This window comes from Giraffa tippelskirchi, chromosome 3, assembly GCF_054371585.1.
Source record: "Giraffa tippelskirchi isolate mGirTip1 chromosome 3, T2T-mGirTip1v1.2.pri, whole genome shotgun sequence".
Classification (NCBI taxonomy): Eukaryota; Metazoa; Chordata; class Mammalia; order Artiodactyla; family Giraffidae; genus Giraffa; species Giraffa tippelskirchi.
Window position 1 is genome coordinate 50,042,483 of NC_137277.1, and position 14,094 is coordinate 50,056,576.

The window sequence follows — 14,094 nt, forward strand, 5'->3', positions numbered from 1 at the left end:
AGAGGCTGTGTGATCCTAGGCCAGACAGTGAGGGGAGTCTACCAGGACTCAGACCAGGGAGGAAGCCCCTTTGCCTGGATTGTTCTGGGGGAGGCAATCCCTCTTCAGAGGTCTCTCGCCTAGGTTCAAAGGCCCGTGGGGGCTGAAAGGTTGGCAGCGGATGGGGAAGCGACTCTACCAGAAAACCGGGGCTTCCTGTTGATGTAGGGGGCCCAGGCCCACCCAAGTCCACATTCCCCACCCAAGTCCGAGTGAGCTTCTGAAACTCCCACGGAAGCCCCCACCCCATGTGGGACACACAGTACCTAGAGCCACGAAGGGGTCCCCTGCAGCCCTGGGCCAAATACAGGCGAGGGAGAGGCCCTCCTGGGACTAGAGGCAGCTTCCTTTCTAGGGAGGGCCCCAGCCCGGTTTCCCCAAAAGCTAGAGCCTCCTCCAAGGAGTCTCCTTTCCCAAAATTGCTCTGAAGATTCTGACAGATGAGATAAGGAGAGGTCCATTCAGATCCTAGTCTCTTCTCTTCCCATCTTATCTCAGGGGTCTGGGTGGGAGTTGGGGGCCGGGGGCGGGGGCGGTGGTGGCTCAAGAGCACCCGCCCCTCCCCTCTGATCCCATCAGTTCCTCTCTCACTGAGCCCCTTGGCAATCCACTTCTCAGTTCTGCCCCCCAACATCCCCAGCGCTGGCCATCACATACACCCTCGCACAGCAATTCACAGGCGTCCTCATTCTGTGTTAGAAGAATAGTCTTTGGGTTGCTTAGAAATTAAGTGCGGAGCAGCCTGGGAGAGATGCTTGAAAAAGAGATAAGACCCAGAGAATCGGCGGTCACTGCGGAAGAGAGAAGCAAGCCCCGCTTTCGGGGAACACCGGATTCGAGAAACAGCATCGCACACCCCTCAGCTCCGCCACCCCTCCGAAGGTTAGCTTCTTTCCCCTACCCCGTTCCAAGCCCCGCCGCGGGCTGCTCCCGAGGCGAGAGGGCGGCGCAGGGGTCCAAACCAAAATGATCCAACGCAGAAATCTGGGGCCCCACCCTTGCGTGGCCCAGGTACCTTGCGACGCCGCTCTCCCAGTCCCCAACAGGAGAGCAGGTGTGGGACGAGGGAGGAGCCGGGAGGAGGGCTCAGCCTTCGACGCAGGTGGGTGAAGGGGCCCCGTGCACTGGTGGAAAGGTGACCCCGGGAGGGGCGGGAGCGCTAGTCGGGGAGCGGAGGCTCTCGGATCAGGAGGGCCAGGGGAGGAGAGGCTCCGCCAGTGGGAGGAGCCGCTACCCGCGTCCTGCTGTCGGGGCTCCCTCCCGTTGCGGCTCCGCTATAAAACCCGGGTCGGCATGACTGCGGCACCAGCGGCGACCTCGGTGCGCGACCCCCGGCTCGGCTCCCGCGCAGGATGCGGCTGCTGCTGGCGCTCCTGATCCTCGCTGCCGCCCTGCCCCGGGCCCGCGCAGGTGATCGAGGGCTTCGGCCCGGGGACCCCTAGGTGGCCCCTCAGTGGTCCCTAGGCACTCCGGCCCCGCGCCCCGCTCGCACAGGCTGCGCTCGCCCAAGATGCGGTGGCGCGTGCGGCCGGGCGGGGCGGGCGCCTGGGAGCCAGCGCAGCGAGAGCGCGGCTGCGGGGCTCGGGGCTCGCGGTCTTCCTCCAGGCGCTGTGCGGGCTGCGGACAAGGATGCTCCCCTGAGCCGCCCCGCACACGCCTCCGCTTCTCACCCTTTCGGGCCTGTCACGCCCTTGCTCGTGGTCCTCGGTCTGTCGTGGGTCCCTGTCCGTCAGTGCTTGGTGGCTATCTCCGGCTCGGACCAAGGGCAACAAACTGGGTGCGGTGAGGACCTGGCATCGCCGCTTTTTGCCCTGATTCCTTGCCCCCGGGAGGCTGCCAGCACCCTTCACCTCCAGCACCGTGTATGGAGCCTGGCGGGGGGCAGCCGGAGACCCAAAGTCCCGGCCAAGCCGGTCTTTCCTGCCAGGGTGATTTTCGTTTAAAGATTAATGGTGAAGCCGAGTTCTTAATTATTCGCCTAGGTGGGAGGTAGCAGGAGAGGGGTGTTAATATTTGATAAGAAGCTGAAGGCGCTTCCAGCGTCTGGGCACAGGGATCCAATCTGATCTGGCACCTTCTCCGCACTCCAAGAGGAACCATCTCCTTGGTAGGAGGCCCCCATCTGCCAGTCCCCATCTCAGCTACCCCTCGGATGGTCCTTGGGGTCCACCTGGCCGCATCTCCTCTCTAAAGCTAGATGCTCCTCCCTGGAGTGAGTCAAGGGTGAGAGTGCCCCCCCCCCCCCAGTAGCAGAGAGAGAGGGCGTGGGTACCTCTTTCAGGAGAGACTTAGTTGGCCCGTGGTGGGGACGTGACAGGCATCCTAAGAGAGAAGGCAGGATGTGAACATTTTTTTATGTAGAGCTGGAGGTTTGAAACCTACTTAAGCCTCTGGGCTTAAAGAAAGAGAAACGGCTTTGCAATTAATGTGGCTGTGGGTATCTGCATGGCCTTGGGTAAGTCATTTTCCTCCTTGGTAAGTCAGTTTCCTCCTTGGGTAAGTCAGTTTCCTCACTTACAAAACAGAAAGTAATTCTGACTTCAGGTACCGTTCTAAGTAAGGCAGTGGGTGTAAGTGCTTAGTGTGGCACATGGCAGGCACTCCGCAGCCACGTGGCTCTCACAGCTCTACCACTGGCCTGGGCCCAGCAAGCCAGGAGCCTCTCTCAGCCACCCCCTCGTACAAGCTGTGCGCCCCAGAAGTGCTGGGGCTTTCTGACTGGGAGATGCCGAGCGCTGTCCCTCGCTTCATCTCCTAGGGAGCTTGAGGCTGCAGGGTGACCGGGCAGGACACTTAAGTCCCCAGGGTATCTGCTGCCCTGGAGAGAGGAGCGGAGAGGGTCACAGGCCCCTTCAGAGCCCCAGACCTGGCCAGAAGCTACCGAGACTTTGCCCAGGGCATATTTGGGTTTTGCTGAGCTGGTTTTCAAGATCCCTCCCTCCCCCTGGAGTTGGAGGGCGAGGTGAGCAAGGTCCACTGGAGGGAACATCTTCAGTCATCTCTAAAGCAGGGGGCTGGAGGGGTGGGTAAGTCAAGGGTGGGGGGCCGGAGCTGAGTGACTGGCAATGGCCGTTAGTTAGTTCTGTCACTCCATCCCTGGTCAGGGCAGAGAGACTGGGCAGAACCCAGAGCTCGGAGCCCAGAGCTGTGAGTCACTCCTCTCCTTCCCTGGCCCTCTGGGAAGTGGCCTGAGACTGCGGGCTGAAAGTCATCTGCAAGGGCTGCCTGCTCACGAGCCAGTACAGAACCTGAGCTGGTTTGAGCCTGCCATCTCTTGACTAAATACCAGCCCCTACCTTCAGCCTTTGGATACAGACCTGACCCTGGCCTTGACCTCATCAACATCACATTTTTTCTGGCTTTGGCTTCCTGAAGAGGGTAGTTACAAGGGCACTCAACCAAGCAGGTCAAAAGTCTCTGTGATTAAGACACTGGATCAGAGGTCACCATTATAATCCCAGTAGCTACAGCCAGAAGGCGGGAAGAGCAAATTCCTAAGAAAAGCTCAGGCTGGACCAGATGGGCTCTGGGGAGGCGATGGGGGTTCCACCTGCCAGAACTGGGTCCTGAGGAGCCTGGCTCAGGTCAGGCTTGTCCTGAAACAGCCCTTCCCACTGGGCTTCAGTTACAGGGAAGGGCTGGCTCAACTCCAGTGGCCCCTCGTGCCGTTAGGACTCTGAGAGGTAGAAACACAGGGAGCCTTTTATGGCCGCAGCTGAGCTCCCATCCAGTGTGTCCTCAGACACTGGGTCTGGGAGATCCATGGCAGCTCCTTTGGCCTGGGGAAGGAAGGAAGCTAGTGGGCTCAGGAGAGTTAAGAAAGTCTGCTGCAGAGAAGAAGCAAGACTCAGAGCAGGACTGGAGGCCAGGTGATGGGCTCCGGCATCAGACCTCTGCTCTTGCGCAGAAAGGGGCCTGGACGGGAAGTGGCCGCTACCTTTTGCTGCCCCTCGTGGGGCTTGCCTAGATGTGGCCAGTCCCGGGGGCAGCAGAGCCCTGTCCCAGGCAAGGGATGGACTGGCCTGGGGAAGACACTGCAGGGACATCGCTGAAAGAGGCTGTGCCAGCAAAGTAGGAGAAGCGTTTGATCCAGAACTTGGAGACTGGGAAACCCAAGGTGGCTCTCAGGGATGGGGGGGGGGGGGCTTGGGGAGGGTGGGGGGCCAGGGTCCTCTAGATGCTCACTCTGCTGTCCTCCCTCCCACCTCCCACTGAGAACCTGCCCCGTCCCCATCTGTGTTCATGGCAGGGACCCCAGAGGAGGTGGGGTTGGGTGGGGATGGACATGCTCAGAGGCCTTAGCTCAGGCTGAGCTGGAGAAGCTGTGCTTTTCTTAGGAATTTCCTCATCCCTGAGTTCTTTCCAGCTCACTTCATTTCTCTCCTCTCAGCCCCTCCTTAACTTTGGCCATCTGTGCCCCGACAGGAGGGGGCGGGAAGGGAGGGAGGCAAGGGAAAGGGAAGGACGTGACTAAATTCCAGGCTGCCTGGAACACTCGCGCCTGTCTCTCATTTAATCCTCCCTCCCATCCTCTGAGTGGGTGGTGTTAGCCCTGTGGGTGGCATTAGTTCCATTTTACACATGGCAAAACTAAGGCTCAAAGAGATTAAGTGACTTATCCCTAAACCCACCGTTTGTAAGTGGCCCACCTAAGGATTCCAGCTCTGATCAAACGCTCCATCCACTCTGCTGGCCCAGCCTTTTTTTTCTAAATCAGTAGACTGATTTTAGAGCAGCTTCAGGTTTACAGAAACACTGAGCAGAAAGCACAGAGGAGAGGGTTTCCCTGTGCAGTTTGTTCTCTTGTCCAGTCTTTCATTAGGGCGCTACATTCGTGATGCAGCCTTTTCTGGGGCGAGGCTGTTTCTGCTGTCCTGAGGCAGAGTCGGGGATCGAAAGGTAAGGTCAGGACCCTCACCAGGACTGTGAGGTAGTAGGACAGGGGAGAAGGCCTAGGTGCCTTTCTTGGCAAACATGGTGCAAGAGGGCATGTTCTGGAGAGGGGCTAGCCTAATCTCCCCCATCACCCCCATCAGCTCTGGGAAAGCAACCAGGCTGTATTGTCCTAGGAGAGGGGGGTGCCTGGCCCTAATCTTCCTCTTCCCCTTTCCCCAGAGCCTCTCCTTCCAGGTCTGGGGGCGGGCGGAGGCTGATGAACAACAGTGATGCTGGCCCCTGGGGAGAGCTGACTGGCTTTGGAGGGCCCAGTGTCTCTCGGACAAGAGGACCAGGGGGCCAGCTGTGTGTCAGGGATACCCGGAGCCTGGCTGCTTCAGCCACCTCCTTCTCCATCCCTACCTTTTCTTCTTAAGTCTGCTTCTCCTGGGCCCTCTGTCCCCCAGGACAGGACCTCAGAATGCTTCATCCAAGCCAGGCGCTGACTGTAGGGATGTTCCCAGCCTCTGACTCGCCGTATAAACACACACACACACAGTTGCCTGTGTGCACGTAGTTCGCCGGCACTCACAGAGACGGGTGCACACAGCCACACTGACACGTGTCTGCTCAGGCCTCATGTCCCTCCTCTCTCCCTTCCAGCGTCACACTGGTGCTACCAGATTCAAGCCAAGCCCTCCAACTACACCTGCTTGGGTAAGTGCGGGGAGTCTTGGGGTAGGGACTGCCCAGGCAGAAACGGAGACCCAGGGAGGGTGGGAAGGATGAGGGGTGATGGTGGCCGCAGGCAGATATCAGCTACACACACACACACACACTCCTGGTGCTCAGGAAATGGGATGCAGAGTGACCAGAGTTTTTCCTGGTACCTCCTGTCATCATCTCTATCACCTAAGAAGTCAGCCCTCCGTCCTCTGAAATAAATCAGCAGCAGCATGAAAGGCAGGAACACATCTTGCCTTCTCCTCTGCTGTTTCGGTGGCTGGACGGTACTCCCCACCCCGGCCCTGCCCCCCAGTGTCAGAGGCCCAGATGCACGGAGCCTGGCTCCCCAGGGTGCCGGGTGGGGGCGCCTTCCTGCCTCCCAGTGCCCGGACAAGGTTCAGTGTCAGGTCTTGGGGTCATTTCACAAGTGGCCCTTCCTGGGGACTCCACGGCTTCCACGCACTCTCCCACCCAGCTCTTTTGAACTTCAGAACCCCCAGGAAGCAGGTATTACCAGCGTTCTCCTTTCACAGCCGAGCATCCGAGGTGGTCCTGTACCCCAGAGCTCACAACCTAGTCCTAACCTGTCCCACATTACGCCTTGCTGACTCTGTGTGTGTGTGTGTGTGTGTGTGTGTGTGTTGAGGAGGAAGGAGGGAGATGGCAGAGTTCTATGCTGGGCATCCCCCAGCCCAGTCTGCTGGCCGCCAGAGGAGGACCTTGCTGAACCAGGCTGGACCTGATTGGGGCCGAGGGCCCCACACCCTTGTGCCAGGCGCCCCTGATTCCCAGCCAGCTTCCCTCCCTGCTCAGGGCCAGACGAGTGGGAAGGCAGCTGCCAGAACAACCGCCAGTCCCCCATTAACATCGTCACAGCCAAGACTAAGCTGGACCCAAACCTGGGGCGCTTCTCCTTCTCTGGCTACGACAGGAAGCACCAGTGGGTCGTGCAAAACAACGGGCATACAGGTGGGTATCAGACGTGCAAGGTGGAGACCCTGGGCCGGGCAGCAGGGGCACCCAGTCTTGGGACCCACGTTCCCTGAGGACTGGAGGGTTGGGCTCCTGCTGGGAGGTGCACCTTTGCCAGAGGAGGGGTAGAGAGGGGGAGCAGGTGGCCTGGGAAAGGAGGGGACGCTCTAGTTGAAGTTTCGATCAGAGCAGTTTGGGGTGGGGCGGAGACAGGTTCTAGGAAGGAGGAACAGCATGTGCAAAGGCACGGGGGCGTGCAACAGTTGGGGTGTTCAAAGGCCTGTGTTCCCAGCCAGGCTCGGGGCTGGGGAGTTTGGATGCGGCCCTGAAAACACTGGGGCGCCACGCATGGAGGGGGTTGAAGCAGGGGTGGGATCAGGCTGAGTCGCGTGTTTGGGCGGTGAGGGGCGTGCAGAGGGAGAGGCGGGCAGTGAGGGGCCAGGGGAAGGGCCAGGCTGTGCCACTGGCCCTGTCCCTTCAGGACTGCAGCCTGGGATGGGAGGGAGATGGGAGAGAAGGTCCTGCCCGGGGGGAGCTGGGATGGGGGCTGGGAGAGGCTAGGGAGGTGGGTGCGAGGACCCTGCCCCTCCCCTGCCCTCCAGTGATGGTGTTGCTGGGGAACGAGGCCTCGATCGCTGGAGGAGGACTGAGTACCCAGTACCGGGCCACGCAGCTGCATCTGCACTGGTCTAAGGCGATGGATCGGGGCTCAGAGCACACCTTCAATGGGGAGCGCTTTGCCATGGAGGTGAGGGGCCTCTTCCCGGGGCCCATGCCTTGGCTGGGCCCTGGGTACGCCTGCTTCGGGCAAGGAGGGCGATCCACGCTCTGACGGGCTCTCTCTCCATCCCACTCACCCCCGACCAGATGCACATAGTGCATGAGAAAGAGAAGGGGCTGTCCAGGAACGCGAGCGAGAACCAGTTCGCTGAAGATGAGGTCGCGGTGCTGGCCTTCATGGTGGAGGTGGGCCGCCACCCCCAGGGTCGGAGGGGCTGGTTCTTAGGATTCAGGCACCTGGGATCCCAGCAAGGCAGGAGGGGGCTGGAGAGGCTCACACATCCCCTCTGTTACTCAGTGACTTGTGTACCCAACGTGGGGAGTCTAGAGCCTCTCAGGGTCTCCATCCTAGAAAATGTCTGCCTGCCCCACCCCCACCCCAGACCGGGAGGATGAACTGGTGGTCACCGCAACCCCCCCCACTCCCCCACAAGCCTCTCTTAAGCCCCCTTCCCTCCCATTCCAGGACGGATCCAAGAATGTGAACTTCCAGCCCCTGGTGGAGGCGCTGTCTGACATCCCCAGACCCAGTGAGTCAGGATGGCGGGGACAGGGAGGTGTAGGGGGAGGACTAGGAGGTGGGGGTTGCAGGAGTAGGGGTGGGGGTGGAGACTTTGTCCTGTGAAGGAAGGTCCAGGGATTTCCCTGGTGGCCAGGTGGCTAAGACTCCGTGCTCCCAGTGCAGGGGGCCTGGGTTCGATCCCTGGTCAGGGAACCAGATTCCACATGCTGCAACTAAAGACTCCAAGGGCCACAACTAAGACCCACCATAGCCAAATAGATAAATACATATATATATATATATATATATATAAAAGGAAGGTCCACATGGTGGGGGGCCTGAGCTCTGAGTGAGGTGTGTGAGGGGGTGACCTCTGTCTCTGCAGATATGAACACCACAATGAAAGGTAGCATCAGCCTCTTCGACCTGCTCCCCGAGGAGGAGAGACTGAGGCACTACTTCCGCTACCTGGGCTCACTCACCACACCGACCTGCGATGAGAAGGTGGTCTGGACCGTGTTCCAGGAGCCAATACAGCTCCACAGGGACCAGGTACACAGGGCCCACCCAAGGGTGCAGTCTGCCCTGCCCAGCTCCTGTAAACCAGCCGTCCCGGGGTGGAGGGGGGCGCAGGGCAGGCCCGACAAGCCCCTAGGTGAGCCTGATGCCAGCTCGAGCTTGTGAACCACTCTTCTCTGATAATATGACGGTGGGGAGAGGAACCATGCCCTCTCCAAACCGAGAGGGCGAGTCCCCTCTGCTTAGGAAGCTAACGGGAGCTGGGCCCCTCCCCACCGCCCCCACCCCCAGAATGAGGCCTCGCATCCCTCATTCTTTTCCTCTGCATGAGAACCTGAGTGGGTTCAGAGAGGCCGAGTGACCGGCCTGAGGCCACACAGTGAGCAGGGCCAACCCACTGGCCTCCTCCCTCCCTGCTGAGCCCTGTCCCTCCCACAGATCTTGGCCTTCTCCCAGAAGCTGTTCTATGACCAGGAGCAGAGAGTGAACATGACGGACAATGTCAGGCCCGTGCAGAGCCTGGGCCAGCGCCAGGTTTTCAGGTCCGGGGCCCCAGGACTGCTGCTGTCCCAGCCGCTGCCCACCCTGCTGGCCCCCATGCTCGCCTGCCTGATGGTGGGCTTCCTCTGGTGACCCTTCCCTCCTGGACACTTGACCTCTGGTCTCAGCCCTTAAGAGGGCTTGGCCTCTGTTCCTCAGGCTTCTCAGGTTGGACTTCAATGGTGATTAAAATATGGATCTATTTTTGGAAAAAACTTTCACAAATCTGCGCAGTTTTTTTTGTTTGTTTTGCTTTTTTTGTTTTTGCTGTGTTGGGTCTTGGTTGTGTCTCTTGGGATCTTTCCTTTTGGGCACAGTGATTGTGGCAGGTGGGCTGAGTTGCCCCAAGGCACATGGAATCTTAGTGCCCCAGCCACGGATCAAACCCATGTCCCCTGCGTTAGAAGGCGGATTCTTAACCACTGGATGGCCAGGAAAGTCTGTTTTTAGTTCCCACAACTACTGCTGCCTTGTTCTCCTCAACCCACCCCAGGGTGCCAGGATAGGGGCCTCGGGCCTGGAGACTTCCCACCTTTGTGAATTCCCTGTCGGTGACACCCCACTTGGAGAAATGGAGAAGGGACCTCAGAGTTCCGACACAGTGACAGTCCAGCCTTTTGTTATAGAGGGGAGGAAGCAGAGGCCCAGAAAGACTTCCCGGGTCAATTAGTGCCTGCAATGCAGGAGACCTCGGTTCGATCCCTGGGTCGGGAAGATCCCCTGGAGAAGGGAATGGCCACCCACTCCAGTACTCTTGCCTGGAGAATCTTGTGGACAGAGGAGCCTGGTGGGCTGTAGTCTGTGGGGGTCTCAAAGAATCGGACACAACTGAACAGATTAAGCTCGCGCACGTGTTTGCACACAGACATACACACACACACGCACACATATGCAGAGGCCCCAAAAGGAGAGGAGGCTGGTGAAGGCTGCACAGTGAGCCCCCAGCAGAGGCAGCTGAGACCCAGCCTGCCCTTTCCACCCTGTACTAGGGGCAAAGTGTGTGCATACAGCCTATGCGGGGTGGGTGGGTGGGTGTTCATTGCTTTGCCTCAATATTTCTTGAACATCTATGTTCTAGGCACTGGGGTTATGGCAGGGAATAAGACAGAAATGCCTGCCCTCCTGGAGTTCACAGTCTCCCTGGACACTATAAATAAAAGAGACACATTGTACACTGTATCGGAAGGCCATGAGAGCTGGAGACAGATAAACCAGGGAGGGAAGGTGGTCAGGGAAGACCTCAGCAGGTAGGGGTGCCCACTGGAAGACTTGAAGGAGGCAGGGTGGGGGGCGGGGGCCTCTGGAGGCCAGCAACGGTTCATGCCTGGAGTGGAGGGAGGGGAGGGGAGAGAGAGTGGAGAACGGGTGGGGGAGGGGAGAGGCCCAGTGTGTCTGGTGCAGGGACTGCAGTGGGGAGGGAGGGGCAGTTAGGAGCCTGCTGCACTGTCCAGGAGCTGAGGGGTCACACATGAACCCCAAGGCCTTTGGCCCTTGAGCTGTCAATAAAGGCACCCCTCAACTGTCGCAGTCTCTAATGGTTTTTTCCCTTTCTGGAATCCAAGGAGGAAGTAAGACTAGGAGGTAGCAGTTGTGGAGAGGAGGGTCCAAAAAACAGGGAGAAAGAAATAAGGTCTTTTCTAGGACCCCAGAGGCAGGTCCCAAACCAGGCTAGGCCCCGGGAGCCTGAGGGGTCCCAGGGCAGGGCTGGAGTTTTGGAACAGCGTGAGATAGATTTTGAGAGTGGATTTTGGAGGAATGTGAGATGAGGGAAAGAGGCCAAGAACGGGCTTTACTGGGTGAAGAGGGGCCCTGGGGCCAGGGCCAAGGCCTGGTCAATTGGGGCAGGTGAGGCAGGAGGTAGATGGGCCCTCCTGGGGGTAAAGTGACTGCGGACTCATTTCCTGTGGCCTGAAACTCCAAGACAAGAAGAGCAGGACAATTAAGGCAGGAAGCTGGGCCCTGCCCAGACCACATCTCCCATTCTCGAAGTCAGGAGACCTCCCCAGCCACATAATTGCAGACAGGCTCCTTGGAGGTCAAAGGAGAGTGACGTCAAGGGATATTCTACCCATAGTCCTTTGTGGTGGAATCCATCTGGGCTAAGATGCTTGTGTACACATGGGAGGATCCTGAGCTATATCAAAGATGGACTGTGAACCAGGTCAATCAAAAAGATTGGCCAAAGGAAACCTGGAAGAAATGCCCCTTGTGAGTGATTTAAATTGTCATGAGGGCGCGACTCAGGGACTTTCCCTCTGAGGCTGCCCATGTGTCTATCCACACGTACTGTACACTTTTGCCTCCTAATACTTTACTGGCCTCCCTACTTTCCGTCTTTGTGGGAATTTTTTTCTGCGAAGTTGAAGGCTCAGGGCCCTTCACTGACCACTGGCCTAGTGGCCAGGATCTGGAGCTTTCACTGCCACGACCTGGTTTTAATCTCCGGCTGGGAACCCAAGCCCCACTTCAAACCACCACTGCAGGGCAAGGTCACCTGAGATCATGGGAACAGCCTCGGTAACAGGCTTCGGTCTGGGGGTGATGCCTACAGAAGATGTGGGGCTCGGCTGGCACACACAGGATTCCAGCACCTGATGCTCAAAGCCCTGGCTTGTTGCTGGCCTCTGGAGTGGAGCTGGTTGGAGATGACCTCTAAGCCTTCTTGGGCTCTGAAACCCTCAGAGGCCCTGACCACCCCCAGCTAGGCCTGGGGAACTGAGAGGGACTATGCCCCCTCCACAGCACCCTCCCTCTCCCTTTTCTCCTTTGTGGCCAAGAATAAGCACTCTCTCCCTTCACTGGTGACCATACAGCCAGCCGTGGGGTGGTGGTGGAGGGGTGGGTATTGCTGTCACTATGGCAACAGCAGGCCGCTTGTGTCAGCAGGGGGTGTATGGACTGAAACCTGTTCTCTTTGGTTCCCACACAGCCTGGGTGATCTGAGATCTCAGCTGTGCCCTCCTTCTCGCCCCCCCCAGGTTCAGCGCTCTCTCTCGGAAGTCTGAACTGCCCCTCCCCCGCCGCACCCCCCCCTGCCCTCCAGGCAATATTTGGTGACTAATAACGCAGCAGCAGAACCAGGAAGTCCCAGCTCTGTCAGAGACTAGGGGAGCCTGGGCCTCTCCAACCCCCCGGGTGAAGGTGCACGACCCCCCCACTCCCTGCCCCCCTGACCCCGCAGTAATAAACCCGACCAGCGGGGCCCGGAACAGGCACAGCTTGTCCAGGGCCTGCACCTGGTGGCCAGAGCAGGTGCTGTCCGCGCTCCACTCACAGCAAGGTCACTGCGGGCCGGTCACTAGGGCAGTGGGCAGCCCCGCCCCTGGGGACTGGCCCCGCATCCCAGAGGCAGGGGGATAGGGGCCGGTGTGTTCCTGAGAGCGGCCCCCACCCCTGCAGACCCTGTCTCAGGAGAATGGGTTTGAAGCTCCTTGTGCCCATGGACTGCAGCACGCCAGGTTTCCCTGTCCTTCACTATCTCCCAGAGTTTGCTCAAACTCTTATCCATTGAGTCGGTGATGCCATCCAACTATCTCATCCTGTGTCGCCCCTTCTCCTCCTGCCTTTAATCTTTTCCAGCATTAGGGTCTTTTCCAGTGATGCTCTTTGCATCAGGCAGTCAAAGTATTGGAGCTTCGGCTTCGGCATCAGTCCTTCCAGTCTGGCCTGGCTCCTGACACAGCTCCCCCAGAGACAAGGGAGTGCTACAAGGAGCCCCTAGCTCTACTTTCATTTGCTTCTGAGTCCTTGCATTGGGCATAACAATGTACACACACACACACACACACACACACACACACACACACACACACACACACGCACTGCCTTGCAGCTGGCCAGGCTTGGGGAAGGCTCCATGACTGAAGGGTTGGGCCACCACCTGACTTCTAGTTCCCCGGCTCCTAGCACGTGGAGGCTGGAATTCAGTGAATGCTTGCTGGAGCCACCATGGGCTCCAGGACAATCGTCTAAGGCTGTATTCCTGCGGTCACACATGGGCTGAGGGTGCTGAGGTGTACAGCGGGGTTGGGGCACCTGTCAGAGGCTGCGGTCACTCTCTGCATCCTTGGCTCCATGGCCAGCCTTCTCCCCAACAGTCATCCAACCTCTGGGCCTGGACAGGGTGGGGTCCTACAGCACCCTGTCCCACCCCGTCTCCACGCGCCGCTCGGTATCCCTGATGGGCTGTCTCTCGGGCCCCCTGTTTAGATTTGGCATCTGGGAGGGAGCCAGGGGCTAAAAATACTCCCCATGTATTTAGATGATTCTTAGAAAATAAACTTCCCCATCTTGGCTCTCCATTTGCACACTTGCTGGCCCTGCTTCCTGCAGCTCTGTTTGGACAGTGTTGGGAGGGGGGTAAGGGAAGTGTGGGGGGGAGGTGAGGGTCCAGGGGTCTATAGGGGCCCCGAATCAAGGGTGATGGAGGTGGAAATTCACGTAGGTAAAGCTGCCCTTTCAAAGAACTCCAGGGCCTGCCTGTACGGAGACCACATTGCAGACCACACTGTGGTGGGCCCCCTGTGGGTGAGGGGTGGGAAAAAGCCAGAAAGCTGGTAACCTTGCAGGAACGGAGATGAGTGGTTTCCCTGCTCAGGGCCTCAGTTTATCCCCCTGCAAAGTGGGCTGAGCGTGGCCCTTTGATCCAAGTGGGGTGGACCTAGCTGTCCTCAGGCTCCTGCTGGTGACCTTGGGAGGAAGGCCAGGCCCGAGACTGCGGGTGGGGCGCTCCTGCACCTTACGTTACACGAGTTGTAGCGGCTCTGTTTGTTTATCTCAACCCGGACAAAGGCATTATCTCCTCTGGGGACCAAGGACATGTTCCTGGCCCGCCTGCGCCCAGGGAGGGGCTTCCTTTGGAGGGAGCCACGGGACAGACAAGTCACAAGTCAGTTCCTTCCTCAGAGCCCTCGTCCCAGCAGAGACGGGACTCCTACTCCACGTGTCGGCCCTGCAGAGCCTGGAGGGCGGGGTGAGGTGCGGGGACCAGAGAACAGACTGGGTACGTTCGGGAACAAGATTTTTCTTTCAACTAACGCTATGATTTCCTCTGTGCCAGGGACAGATGATTCAGGGAGGAAAAGGCTCAGATGGGGCTTTTCCCTAAGACTCTTGGGCTGAGGGCCTACAAACCACAGGTA

The 14,094-nt window shown here is 58.8% G+C and overlaps 1 protein-coding gene across 2 annotated transcripts; it reads left to right on the forward strand.

Annotated features, from left to right (window-relative positions):
* Window positions 1-1,295: 1,295 nt before the first annotated feature.
* On the forward strand, window positions 1,296-9,168 carry CA4 (carbonic anhydrase 4). Of its 2 annotated transcripts, XM_081584966.1 has the most exons (8): window positions 1,296-1,449; window positions 5,578-5,631; window positions 6,454-6,609; window positions 7,215-7,360; window positions 7,480-7,578; window positions 7,859-7,922; window positions 8,280-8,446; window positions 8,852-9,168. In XM_081584966.1, the coding sequence occupies exons 1-8, from the start codon at window positions 1,392-1,394 to the stop codon at window positions 9,044-9,046; spliced, it is 939 nt and encodes a 312-aa protein (XP_081441092.1). In that variant the 5' UTR covers window positions 1,296-1,391; the 3' UTR covers window positions 9,047-9,168. The 2 variants fall into 2 exon arrangements, with proteins under 2 accessions (XP_081441092.1, XP_081441093.1); XM_081584967.1 differs by lacking the exon at window positions 7,480-7,578 and having other exon boundaries at window positions 1,350-1,449.
* The last annotated feature ends 4,926 nt before the right edge of the window (window positions 9,169-14,094 follow it).

Coding starts and splice junctions, on each gene's coding strand:
- CA4 (XM_081584966.1), top strand. CDS start 1,392: ATGCGGCTGCTGCTGGCGCTCCTGATCCTCGCTGCCGCCCTGCCCCGG. Junction 1,450..5,577: donor CCTGCCCCGGGCCCGCGCAG/GTGATCGAGGGC, acceptor TCTCCCTTCCAG/CGTCACACTGGTGCTACCAG. Junction 7,579..7,858: donor TGCTGGCCTTCATGGTGGAG/GTGGGCCGCCAC, acceptor CTCCCATTCCAG/GACGGATCCAAGAATGTGAA.